The 18,621-nt window shown below is 43.4% G+C and overlaps 1 protein-coding gene across 1 annotated transcript; it reads left to right on the forward strand.

Moving 5' to 3' along the window:
- Positions 1-1,093: 1,093 nt before the first annotated feature.
- On the forward strand, positions 1,094-1,600 carry LOC138488092 (calmodulin-A). The gene has a single exon (XM_069614841.1). The coding sequence runs from the start codon at positions 1,184-1,186 to the stop codon at positions 1,490-1,492; it is 309 nt and encodes a 102-aa protein (XP_069470942.1). The 5' UTR covers positions 1,094-1,183; the 3' UTR covers positions 1,493-1,600.
- The last annotated feature ends 17,021 nt before the right edge of the window (positions 1,601-18,621 follow it).

The raw sequence follows: 18,621 nt of genomic DNA on the forward strand, positions 1-18,621 counted from the left end.
CATTATTCTCTCAAATGAGACTAATTATGGCGAAATACTGTGGATTCTCTCTTTTGCCTATCCTTCAGTTTTATCTCCTAAAGGTTGAGCCATCTATTATCTACGTCCTTGACGTGTATATACGAAGTGGACGACATGTTAGATACCTTACAAGGAGGAATCTGGAAAAGCGTACTTGGGTTACCTGCCTCCGTTCCTAACGACATAGTTCGTCACAAACTAGGTCTTTTACTGCTCTCTGCTAAACGGAATTGCCGGCTACTAAATAATTACGTAAAAATTCTCGATCCACCTTGTAACTCACTCTATGAAGATTTGAAGGAACATCTTAGTACAGGTTGTGTGAGATCATTAACATTTTACGCAGAAAGAATTAATGATCTAATGGCATTGATGGGAATTTTGAAGGATGATCTTGTATTGGGTTTACCTAGTTGTAAATCAAAACTGCACCTGTATTATTGGAGTTGTCAGGCAGATAGAATGGGGTCATATAGATCTTACTATGAGTTTGCCCAGTTTAGAAGAAAATGGGGTGACAGACCAAGATATAGTATGCAATTTCCATCTGCATCAGGTCGCAATTGATATCTTCGATACAAACTGAACCTACTGCACACAAATGAAAGACTGTTTCAATGGGATATAGGTGATAACAAATTTGCAACTAGCTCATGCCGTTTTTGTAAAGATATTACAATCCTTGAGACCCTTAAACATCTGGTCATGTACTGTGAAAATTTCGAGGGCCTGCAACATTCAATGCTTGGGCACTTTATGCACTCTTGTTCAACCCTGTCTCATGAAGCCTTATGGCAGAGATGTATGTGGGGAGAAAGCACTAAGCTTATCATCAAACTAACTTTGATTTTGGCTGACTTTGATTTTAAGTTGAAGGAAATTAATTATGATGAATTTGCTATGTATTAAGTTGTTATGGGAATATCATCACTCGTTTTCTCCCTAATTTTAGTTCTTATACATAACGTTTGTATTTGATTTTAGGTAAATCTTATATGTATATTGAAATGAATTTAATTTTGTTATTGTTTGTATATGAATTTGTAAAGGTTTTTAACCAAATACGATAAAAAAAGAACAGATTGCAGAGTTGAAAGAGGCATTTTCCTTATTTGATAAGGATGGTGATGGCACAATTACAACAAAAGAATTGGGTACAGTAATGAGGTCGCTTGGACAGAATCCAACGGAAGCAGAGCTCCAGGATATGATCAACAAAGGAGATGCTGATGGCAATGACACAATTGACTTCCCAGAATTTCTTACAATGATGGCAAGAAAAATGAAAGATACTGACTGTGAAGAGGACATAAGAGAAGCATTCCATATATTTGACAAGGATGGAAATGGCTATATTAGTGCTGCAGAACTTCGTCATGTGATGACTAATCTTGGGGAGAAGTTAACCGATGAGGAAGTTGACAAAATGATCAGGGAAGCAGATATTGATGGGGATGGTCAAGTAAATTAAGAAGAGTTTGTACAAATGATGACAGCAAAGTGAAGATGTACAGAATGTGTTAATTTTCTTGTACAAAATTGTTTATTTGCCTTTGTTTGTAACTTATCTGTAAAATGTTCCCTAATGTCAAAAATATGCATGTCTAGTTAGGATTCATTATCGTTTTTTTTATCCTATTATCCCCATCATCAAAGGAACTTGAAAGAGGTGATCAAGTGACTGTTGTTGCATGTGGCTTACACTGGATATCACCAAAGCCCTACTGCATATCTGAAATGAGATGGACTGCTTGGACAAACATCCAAGTTGAGGAGCTCCCATCTGAGTTATACCTGAAGTTTGAGTTCTTTGGGAAGTATCTTCATTGTTGAAATGTAGAGTTGTCTCTACATGGACTATGGACAGTCAACAATATGAAATGCAAGTTGCACTACTGCAAAACGAGTGTATCAATTCGGCACAAGTCCATACATCGCTGAAACACAGTAACTCCCCTGAGCCCTCTTCACCTCTGCGACAAGCTTTACATTCTAGTCCTACACATAGCCCTGAAGAAGTTAAGTACTCTGATCATGAAACGCCTAAAACAAGTTCTTGGATAAAGGAGAGGTTTCAGCAAACTATGGACAAAGTCTCATCTTTTATGTCTTTTATGTAGAAATATCCACTTACTCAAAATCCAATTGAAGTAATGCAAGGAGAGTCTCCCTCTAAATCTTCTAGATTACAGGTAGATGACATTTTACATCTCCATGATACAAGGCTTTCAAAAGAAGCGGTCATTGATTTAGATCAGGATAATACCGATTATGACATAGATCAGTATGATGGGGATCAATATTGTGATGATGATCCTTAAATTGAGGATAACGAAATTTTAATTCCTTCACCTACTCTCATGATTCCTGCCCCTCATGTCCCCAGCCCTCCAAGATGTCAGGCTGGAGCCAGGCCACGATCACCTACATGGCCCTCAAGGGCCTCTCCATCCCTCCAAAGACCCACTTAGAGTCAGACTTGGCGCTTGTGGCACCAGACTCACTCACTCCCATAGGATAACATTGGGGATTGGACTTGTAGTGCTTTGATGGGGGCAAGATGGGTGCCCCCACATATTTCGGTTCCCAGAACTGCATGTGCAGTCTAGTCTTTTGGGTGTGGTTCAGCCCGAGACACCTGGGATACCCAGAGACTATTTAAGCCACGCCCAGTCTAAGAAACATGCTTTGTGTTTTCTGCACCTGCAGTGTGACACTCACCGTGTTCGGATCGGTCTCCAGTAGGCCTGCATCTTTCTTCTGCGCTCAGCTCCTGCAAGAACACTGTTAGGAACAGCCTTACCTTGCGGCGCTTCTGCCCATCATTCATCGCTTCTTCTGTTCTGCGGGCATCTTCGACGGTGTCATTCCCACCCCGGCACGCCGCTTCATAAGGAAAAGGGAAAAGAACAGAAAAAAGGCATTAGTAAGCATTCAGCAAATCTTCGCTTACTTTTAAAGACTGTACGAGCTTCAAACGCTTACCTGAATCCCAGCCGCTCTGGGGGAACTCTGTCTCCGGAACTTCTCATCCATCTGCAAGAGGGAAAAGACACTCCAGGTTAGCGTGGAAACATCTAGAGGCGCCGCAAACCGCGCTTACTCACCGCATTTCTTCTTCATAACCGGCATCCACGCTGAAAACGTCAAGGCACCTAAAAGACACAGAAAAAGAACTCCGTTCAAAACAAATACGAAGGGGTCGCATCGCGCATTGCGCTCTCACTCACCTTCATCGCTACTCATCTCAGCAGCACGTCGCCATCCCCGGACGCCGGCCATCATTTAAGGAAGGAAAGGAACGAAGTTAGAGAACTGTTCAAAAGACTCATACTTGCCTGTCAGACTCTTGCCAGTGAAGTAACTAGGCAGCAACTAGCCCGCATCAATCAACGCGCCCCTGCGCTGAAAGCAGGATGGAGAGCACACTTTCCAAGAAAACAAGGTGAGCTGTGGGAAGGGTTGGACCCCGGGGAAGAAGGGGTTCAAGCACACAGAGACAATAGGGAGTTAAACTCCACCAATCCTGTGTTTCAGGCCCAGTCTCCAGTCGAGTAGACTCGAAGGAAGGGTTTGAGGTCGTAAGTGGTCCGAAAAGGCTAAGTGACGTCCCCGTGGATAACAGGTGAGCATTACACATACAAATGGAGATCAGCGTATAGCTGACTCTCCTGTACATGATCAGATTGTATATAATAATCTGCTTAATAAAGCAGCAGACCATTTCAAAATTCAGACACAAGATGTCCCACAGGATCTAGATTTTGAAGATGAGATGCTAGAGGAAAAGACCTCAATAGGACAGTCAATTCCTCTACTTCAGTCAGTGCCTAGAAGTATAAAACCTTCTTTGGAAACAACTCTCACCAGGGCTGTTAATCCCAGAGTGGATATTCTTTTTTGCCCAGCACCCTCTGACCCTATGTACATACGCGGTCACCTAAAACCAAACTCTCTGCGCTAGGTAAAAAGGTGGCAACCTAAGCTGCATTTCAGACACATTGCTAACAATACCACTCTTCTTTCCAGTTAAGCACTCTGGGACAAGGTCCAGTTGCAGCTGGATTGAACCTCTTTGCACTTAAATTTTAAAAACAGTATCCGAGGGCAAACAAGTGGCTGACAATATTATTTAGATATGAAATTTAGATGCAGCTGACGATGCAGGAAGAATTGTAGCGGAAGGCACAATACTAAAGCGCCACGCTTGGTTACAACAATCTAGGTTTAAGCTGGAGACTCAAGCAACTTTACCTAATGGTTCTGTTGTAGATAATTTGTTGTTTGGAAAGGTGGTGGATGACTCCTTGGAAACTGCAAAGAAAGAGCATGAAACTAAAATCCTTAAATCAGATTTCTAACAAAACCAACATTCGCAGCGTGAACACATTTTTATTTTTTAGGACAAACATACACGCGCATCACAATCCACCTTCAACCAGGGATATTCATCCACTTGGTACTCCAACACATCACAGACACCCCCCTTTCAATCTATCAAAGGGGCTCCAAAAGAGGTAGAGGTCACTCTAAGAGCAGCAGCCACTAAAGGCCCAGCTGCCCATAAATAATCCAGTTCAGGTGCCCTCCCATGTTTTCCCAGTAGGGAGTTGTATCTCACAACCCGCTCACACATGGGAAGGACTCCCCTAAAACAAGTGGGTACTTTCCACTGTGACCAGGGGGTACTCTATAGAGTTACTCAAGAAACCGCACAGCCATACACCAAGGCAACAAACGATGTCACCAGAACATGAATGTATTCCACAAGAAGAAATTCAAATTATGTTACAAAAAGGAGCGATAGAGCTGGTAAAGCGAGGTAAAGGGTATTTATTCAACGTACTTCCTTGTTCCAAAAAAGGATTTAACTATGCGCCCGGTGTTAGACCTTCATCCAGCAAACACGTATGTCAAACCGCAAAGGTTTTGAATGACTACCCTTCAGGAAGTAATCTCGCTCTTAAAACAGGGAGATTACATAGCAATGCTGGATATGAAAGATGCATACTTTCAATGTTGCCAGCTCACAGAAAATACCTCAGGTTCAAAGTCGGAAATAATCATTACCAGGTGCTCCCCTTCGGCATATCCTCAGCACCAAGACTGTTCACCAAAGTACTTACAGTAGCAGTTGCCCACCTGTGCAGACAGTAGATGGCCGTGTACCCTTATCTCGATGACTGTCTAATAACAGGAAAGAGACCTCAGCGGTGTCATCAAAACGCCCAAGAGACAATGAACCTGCTTTTCAGTCTAGACTTCTCCATCAATGAGAAAAAAATCAAGTCTTGTTCCAAGTCAAACAAAAGTTTCTTGGACCCCAAATTCAGACAAAAGACATTTAAGTTTTCCCCTCCGCTGCAAGGGTACAACATTTCCTACAACAAATTCCACATTATGTAGCCAGTCATCCGATAACCGTATGGTAAACCATGGGCCTCCTAGGGATGATGGCTTCCTGCATTTACATAGTACCTCACACTGGACTGCACATGTGTCCAATGCAACAGTGACTCGCGAAACAATGGTGGCAGGCAAGCGGTCGGTGTGACGATCTAGTGTCAATTTCACAGAACCTAGTTAAAGGCATGGTCTAGTAAAAATGTTTATTGTCCCTACGGGTCGGCCATGTTTTTTTAAGCCCAAGTGGCTCGATTTTAGAAAACTTTCCTATGGACCTTACCCGAGTTTTCGTCCATTAAACGCACGCGAAAACAAGCACCAGGGAGCCGCCATTTTCTGATAATCCTATCTTTTCCCCGATCGCCCTGGATGACCTGCTTTTGCGGCACTAAATCAATTCCCCCACCCCTGAGCCTGTCATCAGCAGACTCGTACCGCCCATTTCCCAACGCCAAAGCACGTCTTGTGTCAACATTCGCTGCGATTCAGCTAATGACGTATCGCCATGGAAATGGCAGGACGCCTCTTTCCTCAATAAGTATAAACAGACCGTTTCACAACACACAGCAGCAGATTTTCGATTCCATTCCTCTCTGTTACTTTGAGTATTCTGTGACTCGTTTCAGTGCTCTGGTCAGCTACCTTCGCCGCTTGTAGCCCGTGTGAACAGATACCAGTACCAGCGCTATAAATTATTTTAGTTTGTTTAACACACAATGGCTACAATAATGCCCTACATGTACGAGCCCGAGTATACCGAGGAGGAACTACTGGAAAGGGAAGCTGGCGAAAACGATGGGGATTCGGACGGCAGTTGGCAGGACGAATCAACAGATGAAGAGCCTGGGCCTAGTCGAATGGACGGCGTCTCCACCTGGTGCACATGCAATCGGTGCGAGCTAATGCCAAATGAGGACGAGAACTGCTGCTGCCGAGAAAACTCGGGATGTCTGGCCTACATTTCGGAAGGCGAGCCACGACCGCAATGCATCACCGAGCTGCCAGACTTCAGGGCAGCCTGCCTCACACGGGCCATGTTGAGAATAATGATGGTGCTTATGCACGAACTTCGCGCAACTGTTCGTCCTCGTAATCCGAGTAACGAGTAAGTATACTCTGCTTGTCATGCCACTCCTATTTCATGTTCTTCTACTATATCCAAAATGACATCTACATATCATTGTAACGCATGTAAGTCGTTCAATAGTGTGCATTGTCTAGATAGCATTTTTCCGTGCAGAATGCCATTAGTTACAAGAATTGTCATTGACAACAAACGTTTATTAAACTTATCTTGGTCATTTAAAAACCGTTTGTTTCATTCCTTTTCACAGGTGGTACAGGCTGGTGGCCTATCGTTCCTTTACATGGTGGCTCCATGGGAGGCTTGGACACCGCGTTCGAAGAGTGATACCCGCCTGTGCCGTTCGTACCATTAGAGAAACGTTCCCGAGTGACAGCGGTCAGTACAGGGGATTTTCTCTCGCTGTGCTGCAACCTGACCTGTATAATCTTTAAAGTCTTGTATTTTTGTGTCATGAAAATAAGATACAAAATAAAACACCACATATATTTTAACACAAGAAACGGTTGTTTCGATTTTTTAAATGAATCAAGTGTGTCTCCATTCAAGGATGGACGTCAGACATCTGTGCTCCGAATGGGTGAAGGTCTGGTCGCTGTGAAGCAGGGTGGTCACTATCTATCTAAGCTAACATAACATATTCTCAATAATGCATGCACTAAATAACACTTGTTCAAAGTCTTTCAGTGGGTTATGTCTCTATAAAAGTCACACATATGTCTATACTAACAATTACCATTGGATTATACAGGCCTTAGGGTCTTGACCACTATAATACACCGGTTGAAGTGTGGGTCTGTGCTCACAAGAATCTCCGGTATGTGGCATTTGTTATTGATAAGCAACGATATACTGATATAAAGGCGGTTCGCGCCAGTGGATGCGCGCTGGCATGGGGGGCTGTCACGGGCGCGAAAGGCCAAGGTGCCAAACTACATGTACACTTCAAAAAGTATCCCACGCCAAGGGGCCATCGGTCACATGGCCTCCTCAGACCCCGTGTCTCCAGCCAGGCCTCCCCTTGAAGCAGGCCATCCCCTGCAATCCACATAAGTGTGTCTCCATTCAGCAGTCTTGCTGTGCCTTATCTGCACGCCCCAGGCACATCCATCCCACCCCCCTCTATCAAAGGCAGTTTGCGCCGGTGGATGCGCGCTGGCATGGGGGGCTGTCAGGGGCGCGAAAGGCCAAGGTGCCAAACTACATGTGCACTTCAAAAGGTGTCCCACGCCAAGGGGCCATCGCTCACATGGCCTCCTCAGACCCCGTGTCTCCAGCCAGGCCTCCCCTTGAAGCAGGCCGCCCCCCTAAGACCACGACATACATACGTCATTCATTCACAAACACACCCCTGTTTCTAATACTTTATAAACCACTTGATATGTCTCATGAGAACATCTTTGTGCTTTGCAAGTCAACTCCTGAACGTGCTACCTGGCAACCACTGAGATCTACGCTAATCTGCTCCTCGTCGTGCTATCCGTGAACTTCTGTGACCGCTTAGAGCAAACCCATCAGTGTGCTACCTGTGGCCACCCACCTATTCTCCTGCAACATACTGCTCTGCTTGCTGAATCCAACTGTTTGTTGGTCAAGGTAAGGCCATGTATCCTAGTCATATTTCGCAGATTTTTAAATTTCTATCTATTTGCGAGTTGAGTACACCATAGTGCTAGGTTCATTGGTCTCATTGCTATTGACTTGAGTTTCCATTGCTATGCTATCAATAGATCTATTTATTTTCATCTGTGTCTATTGTCATCGAATTGCACCCTTCGGGGGTCCAGTCTATAATGTAAGAATGTTTCCTTCTCGTGCAATACAGAACATCCAAGGGATGAGTCGCATGTTCAGTTTTTAGTCACATCATTTATACATTTCTGCAACTTATGCAAATACTAAGCCGCACATAATGAACTGGTATAGGTCCTGCGACCAAAACAAACCTTGCATTGATCATTGTATGATTCATTTACTTTTGTATCAAATCTTTATTCTTGAAGATTGTATAATAATGTCGATATTTACTTTTCAGATTTATCAACAATGCCTGCCTGTTCGATTAGCGGTTGCCCTTCGAAGACCCATGCTAAATCTGAAGGCACTACAATGCATGTATTCCCGAAAACTGTTGATCGAATAAGAGAATGGGTCAGACATTGCGGATATCCACTGGATGAGCTGGAAAGTAGAGTCCAACAAGTCTTACAGGACAAGAGGGGTGATCGATACCGCATCTGCAGCCGGCACTTTTCCTTGGACATGTACACAACATCTTGGGTAACAAAGAAGAATAAATGGCGAACGACACGGAAATTGGTCGAAAACGCTATTCCCACTCTTATTCGTCCACATTCCGCCACCGGTGAGTCAAGTGTCCGGATTTAGCTTTAGGCCTTGCGGTAGTGTCTAGGTATCCGAACGGATTAATTGATATTGTAGGTGTTCTATCCCTTGTAATAATTTCGATATTGATATGAGTGTATAGTTTTTTTGAATAATGACATTTACCAATATATTCTTTTTCGATTTCATAACCCACAAACGCAATGTATATATATGGGAACAGGGAACTGTGCTGTATTGAGCATTTTACAAGTTTTCTGTCGCCTTACATGGCTATTTTTAATATTGGCATTTCATTATCAATCATTAATTTACCTTTACAACTTCTTAACTATCCCTTGAATCTGAAGCAAGAACATTGTACATCCTTGACGTGGTCGCAGTTATCAACCACTTCTAGCGCGTATCAGGTAATCTTACTATGCTAATCCGCTACAGACCTGTTTTATGCATGTCAAGTAATATTTTTATTTTATCGTGTAATCATTTTACCGAATGTTTGGTTAGTGCTTTCCAATTGATATACACCTTAGTTATCGTCCACTGGTGTTTGTTTTCAGTTATAATTAGTGTTATCCATACTAATGCAAGTAGTGTCTTTCAGGGAGATGCTGAAGCGTCCGCCACATCTACAACATTTCTAGATGTTCAACAGCTGGAGGTATGGATACTGACCGCTCCATCGAGCGTCGTCATCAGAGCTGGAATTCTTGTTGTTTGATTGTTCTACACAATGTTTCATTCGTGGTTAGCCGTTGATATGTAGCTGTGCTGTCAACCCCAGGTGTGTGTTATGTTTTCACTATTGTAATCCTCACTAATGCAAGTATGTTTCAGGCAGTTGATGGAGCGTCAACCCCTGCACTTGATGCAGAGCCTGACATTCAAGTAATTCCAGGGGAAGTGGAAGCGGGACCATGCATATACGAATCGGCGCAACAGCTTTCGGAAGTACGCACTACATTTGCAACATCCATAGATATACTTCAGCAGCACGAGGTATGGATAATGACAGCTCCATCATGCGTGATCATATAACGTGATTCCATTTGCTATACTTTCTTCCCTATTAACGCAAGTGCTGTGTTTCAGGGAGACGACGAAGCTTCCACTACAATCACAACATCCAATTTAGATGATGCAGATGTAAATAAATCGGAGAAATAAGTCGATGAAATGTGATCATATTTAGATTTTCCTTGATTCTTTTGGACAATGCATCATTTGCGGTTATCTCTTTATATGTACCTGTGCGTTCGACCCCAAGTGTGTTATGTTTCCAGTATTGAAAACCATACTAATCCAAGTACTGTGTTTCAGGGAGACGGAGCTTCCACCACAATCACAACATCTCATTTAGATGATGCAGATGTAAAGGAATCGTTGAAATAAGTCGATGAAATGTGATCATATTTGGATTTTCCTTGATTCTTTTGGACAATGCATCATTTGTGGTTATCTCTTTATATGTACCTGTGCCGTCGACCCCAAGTGTGTGTTGTGTTTCCAATATTGAAAAGCATACTAATGCAAGTACTGTGTTTCAGGGAGATGCGGATGCCTCCTCTCCAATACAACCATTCATGGCAGTCCATGCAGAGCCAGAGGTATGGATACTGACAGTTCCATCGAAATAGATCATCACTGGTCGAATACTTGTCGTTTGATTGTTGCACACAATGTTTAAATCGTGTTTGGCTATTGAGATGTACCTGTGTGTTCGTCCTCACGTGTGTTTTATGCTAACATAGTAATGAAAGTACCATGTTTCAGGGAGACGATGGAGCCTCATTCCGTGCTGTCTATGCGGATACAGAAAATATAGTCGTTGCAGCGCAAGAGGAAGGGAGGACATGCGGAAACGAATCGGAGCTACAGCGTGCAGATGTTGAAGGTCGAGTCAAAAAAGTTGCAAAGAAAAAAAAACAAAAAAAGGTTAGTTACAAACAGTTCATAACTTTAAAAAAATGTTTGTGCTGGGGACTATTTTATGTTTTTTTCCAGTCAATTCTACTACACTCCATCTTGTGTTTAAACTGAACATCCCTTTTCCAATCTCTCCTCCAGTTACCCGTGGGTGTCAGAACTATACACACACAGACAGTGAAGCGAATGAGAGATGTGGCTTGCCAGACCGTGTACATTATGGAGGAACTATTAATTGAGGCGAGGCGTGTTCAGGCTCGAGATGCTCATGTCCAATGGCCAGAACATGAATTAACTGTGTTTGGAGACTACAGCAAAGTTGCATTGGACCATAGCTACAGTGCAACCGCACCACCATAAGAAGATGTTATTGAATGTATTGAAGATAGCTCTGAAGTAGAGACGATCAATTTACACAATCTACACCCGCCAAAAATTTGCCACCAAAAAACCTGTCGACATTGTTGTGTTCTCCCATCAATGTTGAAGTAATAGATGTTGAAATGACAGAGAATGAACCAGCCGCAGCATCCATAAACGCATCAGAACTTGATATCAGCGATATTACTTTCCAATGTGTTGAAATCTCCACAACGTCACAGGCCGAAACAACGTTGACGCAGGATGACAGTCTAATGAAAGAGAGCAAATACATTGTATTCGACAGATGTTTGATGGAAATTATAAGTATGCTGAAATGTGTGCATTCCATTAGAGGGAAAGTATGTGGGAAGCCATTGATTAATGTGACTCGTCAAATAAAAGGCAGTAACGTCAAAATAAATGCCGCCTGTAGATTAAATCATAGGTTCTCATGGTCTGCACAACCGATGCTGGGGAAACTGCCAGCAGGCAATCTACTGTGTGCAGCTGCATCACTTTTTAGTGGCTCCAGTTTTAGAAAGTTAGAGGCTTTCTTTCAGTTTGTGGGACTCAATTTCATTTCTAAAGCGCTGCACTACATATACCAACGTGATTATCTGTTTCCGGCCATTAGTGATGCTTGGAAAATTGAACAATTGTCTCTAGCAAGTACATTCGAAGGCAAACGATTCAGGCTAGCCGGCAATGGACAGTGCGACAGCCCTGGATTTCCTGCCAAGTACTGCACCTACCACTTTCAGGACATGGATAGTAAGAAAATTGTGAGTTCGGTGGTCGTGCAGGTAACACAATGTACATCGTCAGTGGTCATGGAGAAACTAGGATTTATAAAATCAGTGGAATATCTACAATCAAGGGGAATGCACATCGACCTCATAGCCACGGATAGACACGTTTCAATTGCCAAGACAATGAGAGCAGTTCCCACATATTAAACATCAATTTGACGTATGGCATCTTGCTAAATCAATCAATAAGAAAATCTCGGCTGCAGGGAAAAAAAAGGTTTTGAAAGTATTTTGCAGTGGTCCCATTCTATCACCAACCATCTTTGGTGGAGCTCAAAAACTTGTGAGGGGTCAGTGGAAATACTACTTGAAAAATGGCGGTCACTGATGCACCACTGTACCAACGTTCACCGCTGGACAGCAAATGAACATTTCCACCAATGTGAACATGGCCCTTTGTCCCCGGAGTAGGCACGGAAGAAGTGGTTGATTCCATCTTCTCCGACACACAAAGCCATTGAGAAGATTGTTTTCAACAAAACTCTATCAAGAGATTTGAGAGGACTGACAGAATTCTGTCACACAGGAGATTTGGAGGTGTTCCACAATATGTGCCTAAAGTACAGGCCAAAGCGCTTGCATTTTAGCTTTCGGGCATGAAGCATCGCACTCTACTAGCGGTCTTGGCCCATAACAGCAATGTCGGACGTGAACAATCTAGGACTAGGGGTAAAGTAAGTATGCCTCGCTACACTAAGGTGTTTTCAAAACGAAGTAAGCAATGGGTGATCAAACCAGTCTATGATGAAATGCAGTTCGACTTTGTGAAAGGCCTTATTGTTGCTGTGTTAGAGAAGCACAGATATGGAATTTTGGACGTTTCTGTGCAGAGCAGTGATCTATTGCCACCGAACATTGCGACTGTGCCATGCCCACCCGAAGCACAGCTGATTGTGAAGTACAAATCCCGGTTTAAATAATTGCAATAAGATTGTCTTTTTGTAAATAAATGTTATTGTACAGTGTACCTGTAAACCTAACCCCTACCTTCACCATCATGGGTGGCGATCAAGCTGGGTGTCATCTTTGAATTCTTTCTATTCACCTCACATATGTGTATGTATATATTTTTCTCATGTCTCATTTCATGTAAATGTAAATGCTGCGTACTGTTAACGGAGGGGAGGCTTGAGTATTGCAAATAATAAAACAAACAAACAAACAATCTCACTTTTAACTCCACTCCTGTGGTACTTTATACTTTCCCTGACCTTCCGCCAAAAATTAAATGTCTCAATTTGGGCTGCAAAGCTCGCAGACAACGGGGACAAAATTGGGGCACTTAGAACGCGCCAGCCAAGCGGGCCGTGGCATTTGGGGGAGAAGCCAGTTCGCATTTGCACATTGAGGCGCACTACATAGACGGATTCTAAACTTCAAGTTCTCACAGATGCCTATACTACGTGATGTTGCAAATAAAGAATGCGAAGGACAGCGCCCAGATGAGGCCCACAAGTCGCACTGGAAGTATAAGGGTCTATTATTTTTTGACCTTGAGACAGGGACCATGCCGAAAGAACTACATTTGAAGGGAGTGCGCAATAACGTAAGAGACGATAAGGCAGAAAATTCAGAAACTAGACCGAGTTTCATTTTAGTTCAGTATACGAAAAATCGTTGTCAAGGGCACGGTCCGTTTTACAGACTGCATTACGAAGAGACACAATGGAAATTTCAAATATAATGTAAGTAAATCTTTACACGCTTTTATACCGGAATGAAGATTTAATGAATGAATGGATGCATGAATAAATGAATGAATGAGCAGCTAGGAAAAGCAAGTAAAACGTGTTCGTAGTGGGCACATGGGCATGCAGGTCCACTGGTCTCACCGATCTCGGTCCTTGGCCCAGCCACTTTTCCCTGCACTGCCTACCTGCACTACGGGACTGTCTCTGTATCCTTCAGCCCCTTCACCCGGCATTTACCTTGCACTTGCCACCAGCTGGCCCTATTATTTAATTTGTATTCAACTAACCATGTACAGCCCTTCCCCAAGCGCGATCAGAAAGACACCTGGCCTAGTAGGATCGTTGTCTGTCAGCCCTTGTTCCCCACCTGCCTCGTCACGCCTAGAAACACTTGAGTATAGGCGTGTTACAAATGCCATATCATATATCATATCATTCCTCACGCATGTAGACTAACTGTTGTTTATCATTGTGTGTTGGCCTCGATTTATCTCGTTACTTTTCGCATTGATTTTAGAGACGAACATACTCCATTGAACTATCCTTGCAAGCAAATAGTTTCTGACGGCCGTAATAAATAAAATGAGTAATATTAATGAAGTTCGGCTAGCGCGACTAATTATCATTTTTTTGTTTTCATAATAGGTATTTGATCCCATTCTGCCACTGCCATCTGTTTGAGACACCGGCGGATGGATTCTTCAGCAGACACCTGCAGCTTTGTGTCAACAACTGGAGCACGATCACCATATTATGGGACGATCGCCAAGGGCCCACATGCCCTTACGCTGTACTAGTGGCTAGAAGCAACATATCAACCTTTAGGCTGGACTAGTGCCTAGTTGATGGAACAGCCTTGCGGTTCACCGTACTTCCAAAGTGATTCTTTTTACGAAAATGAACACCCTGTGTACCATAAAGGAACAGCGTGTGACTCAAGATGAAACGGAACAGTTATTGCGGATACAGATAAAAGAAAATAAATGGCTTTCGGAGTTCATATGGCAATTGCTGAATATTCTCTAAACATTTAATGTCAAATAAATGTACTTTACCAAATGAACCGTGTTGCTGTTTCATTTTAAAGTACAGTTTCATATTCCGAATTGTGGCGCGCTGTGTTGTGAGTTGATCTGTGTTGGTTTCCGGGTTCTGTGTGGAGTCGTGCAGAAGACGACTGGGCGCGTTTGCCTACGCAGCACAGTAACGTCACGGAGAGAGGCGGGGAATATGAATGTTTTGATAATGTCAGGCTCAAGGGCGGGGGAATTGATTTAGTGCCGCAAAAGCAGGTCAGCCAGGGCGATCGGGGAAAAGATAGGATTATCAGAAAATGGCGGCTCCCTGGTGCTTGTTTTCGCGTGCGTTTAATGGACGAAAACTCAGGTAAGGTCCATAGGAAAGTTTTCTAAAATCGAGCCACTTAGGCTTAAAAAAACATGGCCGACCCGTAGGGACAATAAAAAATTTTACTAGACCATGCCTTTAATTCCATGCAGTGGCGGACAAAGGAGAACCATCATCAAGGAAAGTCATTCACCACCCCCGCAGTAGAAGCCACCCTTACTACAGATGCATCTCCTCAATCACACTGCTCACGGCAGATGTCACAATCACTAATAAAGGAGCACATCAACCTTTTAGAGTAGTTAGCAGTGTTCAAAGCGCTTCAAGCCTTTCAACACCTTCTTCTGGGGAAAACAGTCCTAATAGACAGCACAACAGAAATGTTTTACATAAGCAGGAGGGGAAGAATTGTCATTCCAGCAGGAGGTCCAGGTGCGCCACTTACTGTTAATGATAATCCAGTTGTTGTCCACAACCTGGTACCCCCTACTTCGGTACATCATCTAATTCTGTGGCACAGCGGGCTACTATTCGAGCACCACAGAAGCAATTATCGGGTTTAACACCAGGCAAGTTGGACAAGATTGATGCAGTAAATGACCTCAGGTACAAGAGGCAATTGCGCCTGGCATCGAAATCTTCAATAGATATCCACCCATGGCTATCATTAGCTGTGAGGAAGCGAACCCAAGATTACCTACCAATATATTACCATCTACCAACATACAACGGGACCACTTGTGGAACTGCAATTGCTCTAGTAGTACAGGTTTCTCACAGATCTTCGAAGAGCTGACAAATTTGAATTCTAATGTTAAAATCTTGATGGGCAAGTTTGACGCTCTCGCCTTACAGCCAATGGCGAAGAAAAGAACTGATATGGGGATGTAATTGACACAGGCCATGTTTGTGTCATTGATGAGCTGCATCTATGAGCACTTGCCCAGGATGTGGTATCTCCAGCTCTTACATCCACCTGTCACCAGCCAAGATCAATGATAAAATGGCCACTAGTGCAGGGAAATCATCAGTTGGACGAATCATACATCCAAGCCTTCCAAAGAAGCCAGCCTCTGTGACGTGTGAAACAAGGGACAATGCCTCCATCAGGCAAGAGATTGACCATTATGCCTGCTCCAATCCTCCCAGGCGGAGCAGGGCAAATGGCATGGCAATCGGACCTGTAACCAGTAATCGTTCAGATACAGGGATACAGGGCCAACATAATGGGCCCTTGAGGTTGGGAGCAGGAGCCCATGCAGCCTAAAAGGCGAGAGTGGCTACACATGTGATGTTCCAAGACTTACGCCAAGACAGTTTTTGAAGAGGGGGATTTGGTCCAGAACAAAGCCATCCACTGGATAAGACACACTATTTATTTTATTTTATTTATTTGTATTGCGCCGGTAGCTCGTAAGCTTCGGGGCGCAGAGACAGGCACATGAGAGACAAGTGACGGATAACATACACGAAGCACAAGACAGCTATAGAAGATGTAGAACTGGGCAGGAAGTTATTACATGTTTTACTTAAAGATGTAAGTTTTCAATTGTTTTCGGAAGCGTTGGTAGTTGGCTTCCATCCTTATCTGGCCCGGGAGGTTGTTCCAGAGGCCTGCTACAGTGACGGGGAAGGATTTGCCCGCTCCGTTTTTGAGTCTGAAAGGGGCTGTCGTAATCAGTCCTTGTTCGGCTGATCTTAGCTCTCTGGAGGGCTTGTATGGGATGATTTTACTTCTCATGTAAGCTGGAGCTTTGCCATATATACATGTGTGTGCAAGCGTGAGCGACTTAAATTGGACTTTGTTCGATTTTTTTTTTTTTTTTAACCAGTGTAGTTCTTTCCTGGCTTCGCTAATGTGCTGGTTCCTAGGTATTTGTTTGATGATTCTCACTGCATTGTTTTGCAGGACTTGGTAGCTGTGGTAACAGTTTTTGTTAGAACCCAGTATTAACGCATTGCCGTAATCGAGGCGAGATTTGCGATCGTGGCGCTGTTTTCCTCCGATAGGTAGGGTCTAATGGCTTTCAAAAAGCGGAGGTGGTAGGAGCATGTTTTTTTCACATAGAGGGTTTGAGCCTCGGATCCCAGGGATGCTTCTAACATCATCCCCAAGGTTTTAACCTTGTTAAGGACTTTGATTGGAGTGTTTTTGATGGTAAAGGTGTTATATGCGGGGTGGAGCTTGGATCTGACCAAATTGGAACCAAAGACAATGAGCTCGGTTTTATTGCCATTTAGACACATCCAATTTTGGTCCATCCATTTCTCCACTGCTTTGTACACTGTGTCGAGTTTTTTGTTGTCCTTTTGATGGTCTCCACTTAGTTCTATTACCAGCTAAGTGTCATCAGCATAATTGGTAAAGAACGTGTTGATGTTATCAAGGACTATACATAGAAATCTGAGGTATATGTTGAACAGGAGTGGGGACATGCTAGCGCCCTGGGGGACTCTGCATGTAATTTCTTTTTCTATTGATAATACATTTCCCCAATGAACTCTAGATGTTCTATTTTGTAAGAAGGACATGATCCAGCTTATTGCTTCGTCTGAGCAATTTGCTGTTTCTTTTAGAGCTGACTTAAGTAAGTTGTGGTCTAGTAAGTCAAAAGTCGCGCTCAGATCTAAAAGTATTAGCAGTCCGGCTTTTCCCTGATCAATAATGTTAAGCATCTTGGTCTGTAGATCCAGCATAGCTGTTTCTGTGCTATGTGCTGGTCGAAATCCTGACTGTTGATGATGGAGGAGATCAGAGCTTTCTACATGTTGCCGTACCTCTATTATTAGAGAAGACATTATCCTCTGTACTAGAGCCCAGATGTCCACAGGGAATGCAGACTTTATTCATCCGATTCTGCTAGATAAATTCCTGGCTAATGACCTCCTCTCTATTGAATCACGTACATACCCACAAGAGGTTGTATGATAAGTTTAAGATCTTGCCCTCCCAGTATTGAACATCAAGTTAGAACCAAACAGGTGCCACTGTTGGCGAATGAACCAACTGAGCACGAGTCAGGGCTGGGGGCATCAATTGACTCCAGCCACTATTGAGTCCCCTGAATCTTGTATTCTCCAAGGATGTGAAGACCCTCTTGTGGAATATCGCTGGTATTGACAAACATTTGGTGGACCCAGACTGGAGAGGATTTATTGAAGGGTTTGACCTAATATGCTTCCAGGACACTTGGGCAATTGGTACCTGCTACATACAGGGGTATGCCTCTTATGCGATCCCCGCCTCTAAGGGTGAAAGGGGCACACTAAGGGGAGGGTGGCTCACATGGGAGAGTTTTCATCTTAATTGGGTCGTAATACAAGAGGTTACCAAGACCCCTGACCTACACTGCCTGATTATTGTCACCAAAGGGGGTCAAAGATCAAGTTGTTTAACGCCTACAACAGAACCTCTGGAGCCACCAAATTTGAGAGTTTGTACATTATGAGCAACCTCGTGAAAACACACACATCTCTTATTCTCACAGCCAATCTGATACTGGCAATGGGTGACTTGAATGTTCAATTTGAGCCACGAAGGATCTTGGACGACATTTGGGATAATCAAGATATTGCCTGAGGGGAAACCCAAGCTGCGATTATCCAAAAAAGACCCATTGCCTGGCCA

The sequence above is a fragment of the Ambystoma mexicanum genome, chromosome 9, assembly GCF_040938575.1.
Source record: "Ambystoma mexicanum isolate Mex_15411 chromosome 9, UKY_AmexF1_1, whole genome shotgun sequence".
Classification (NCBI taxonomy): domain Eukaryota; kingdom Metazoa; phylum Chordata; class Amphibia; order Caudata; family Ambystomatidae; genus Ambystoma; species Ambystoma mexicanum.

Coding starts and splice junctions, on each gene's coding strand:
- LOC138488092 (XM_069614841.1), top strand. CDS start 1,184: ATGAGGTCGCTTGGACAGAATCCAACGGAAGCAGAGCTCCAGGATATG.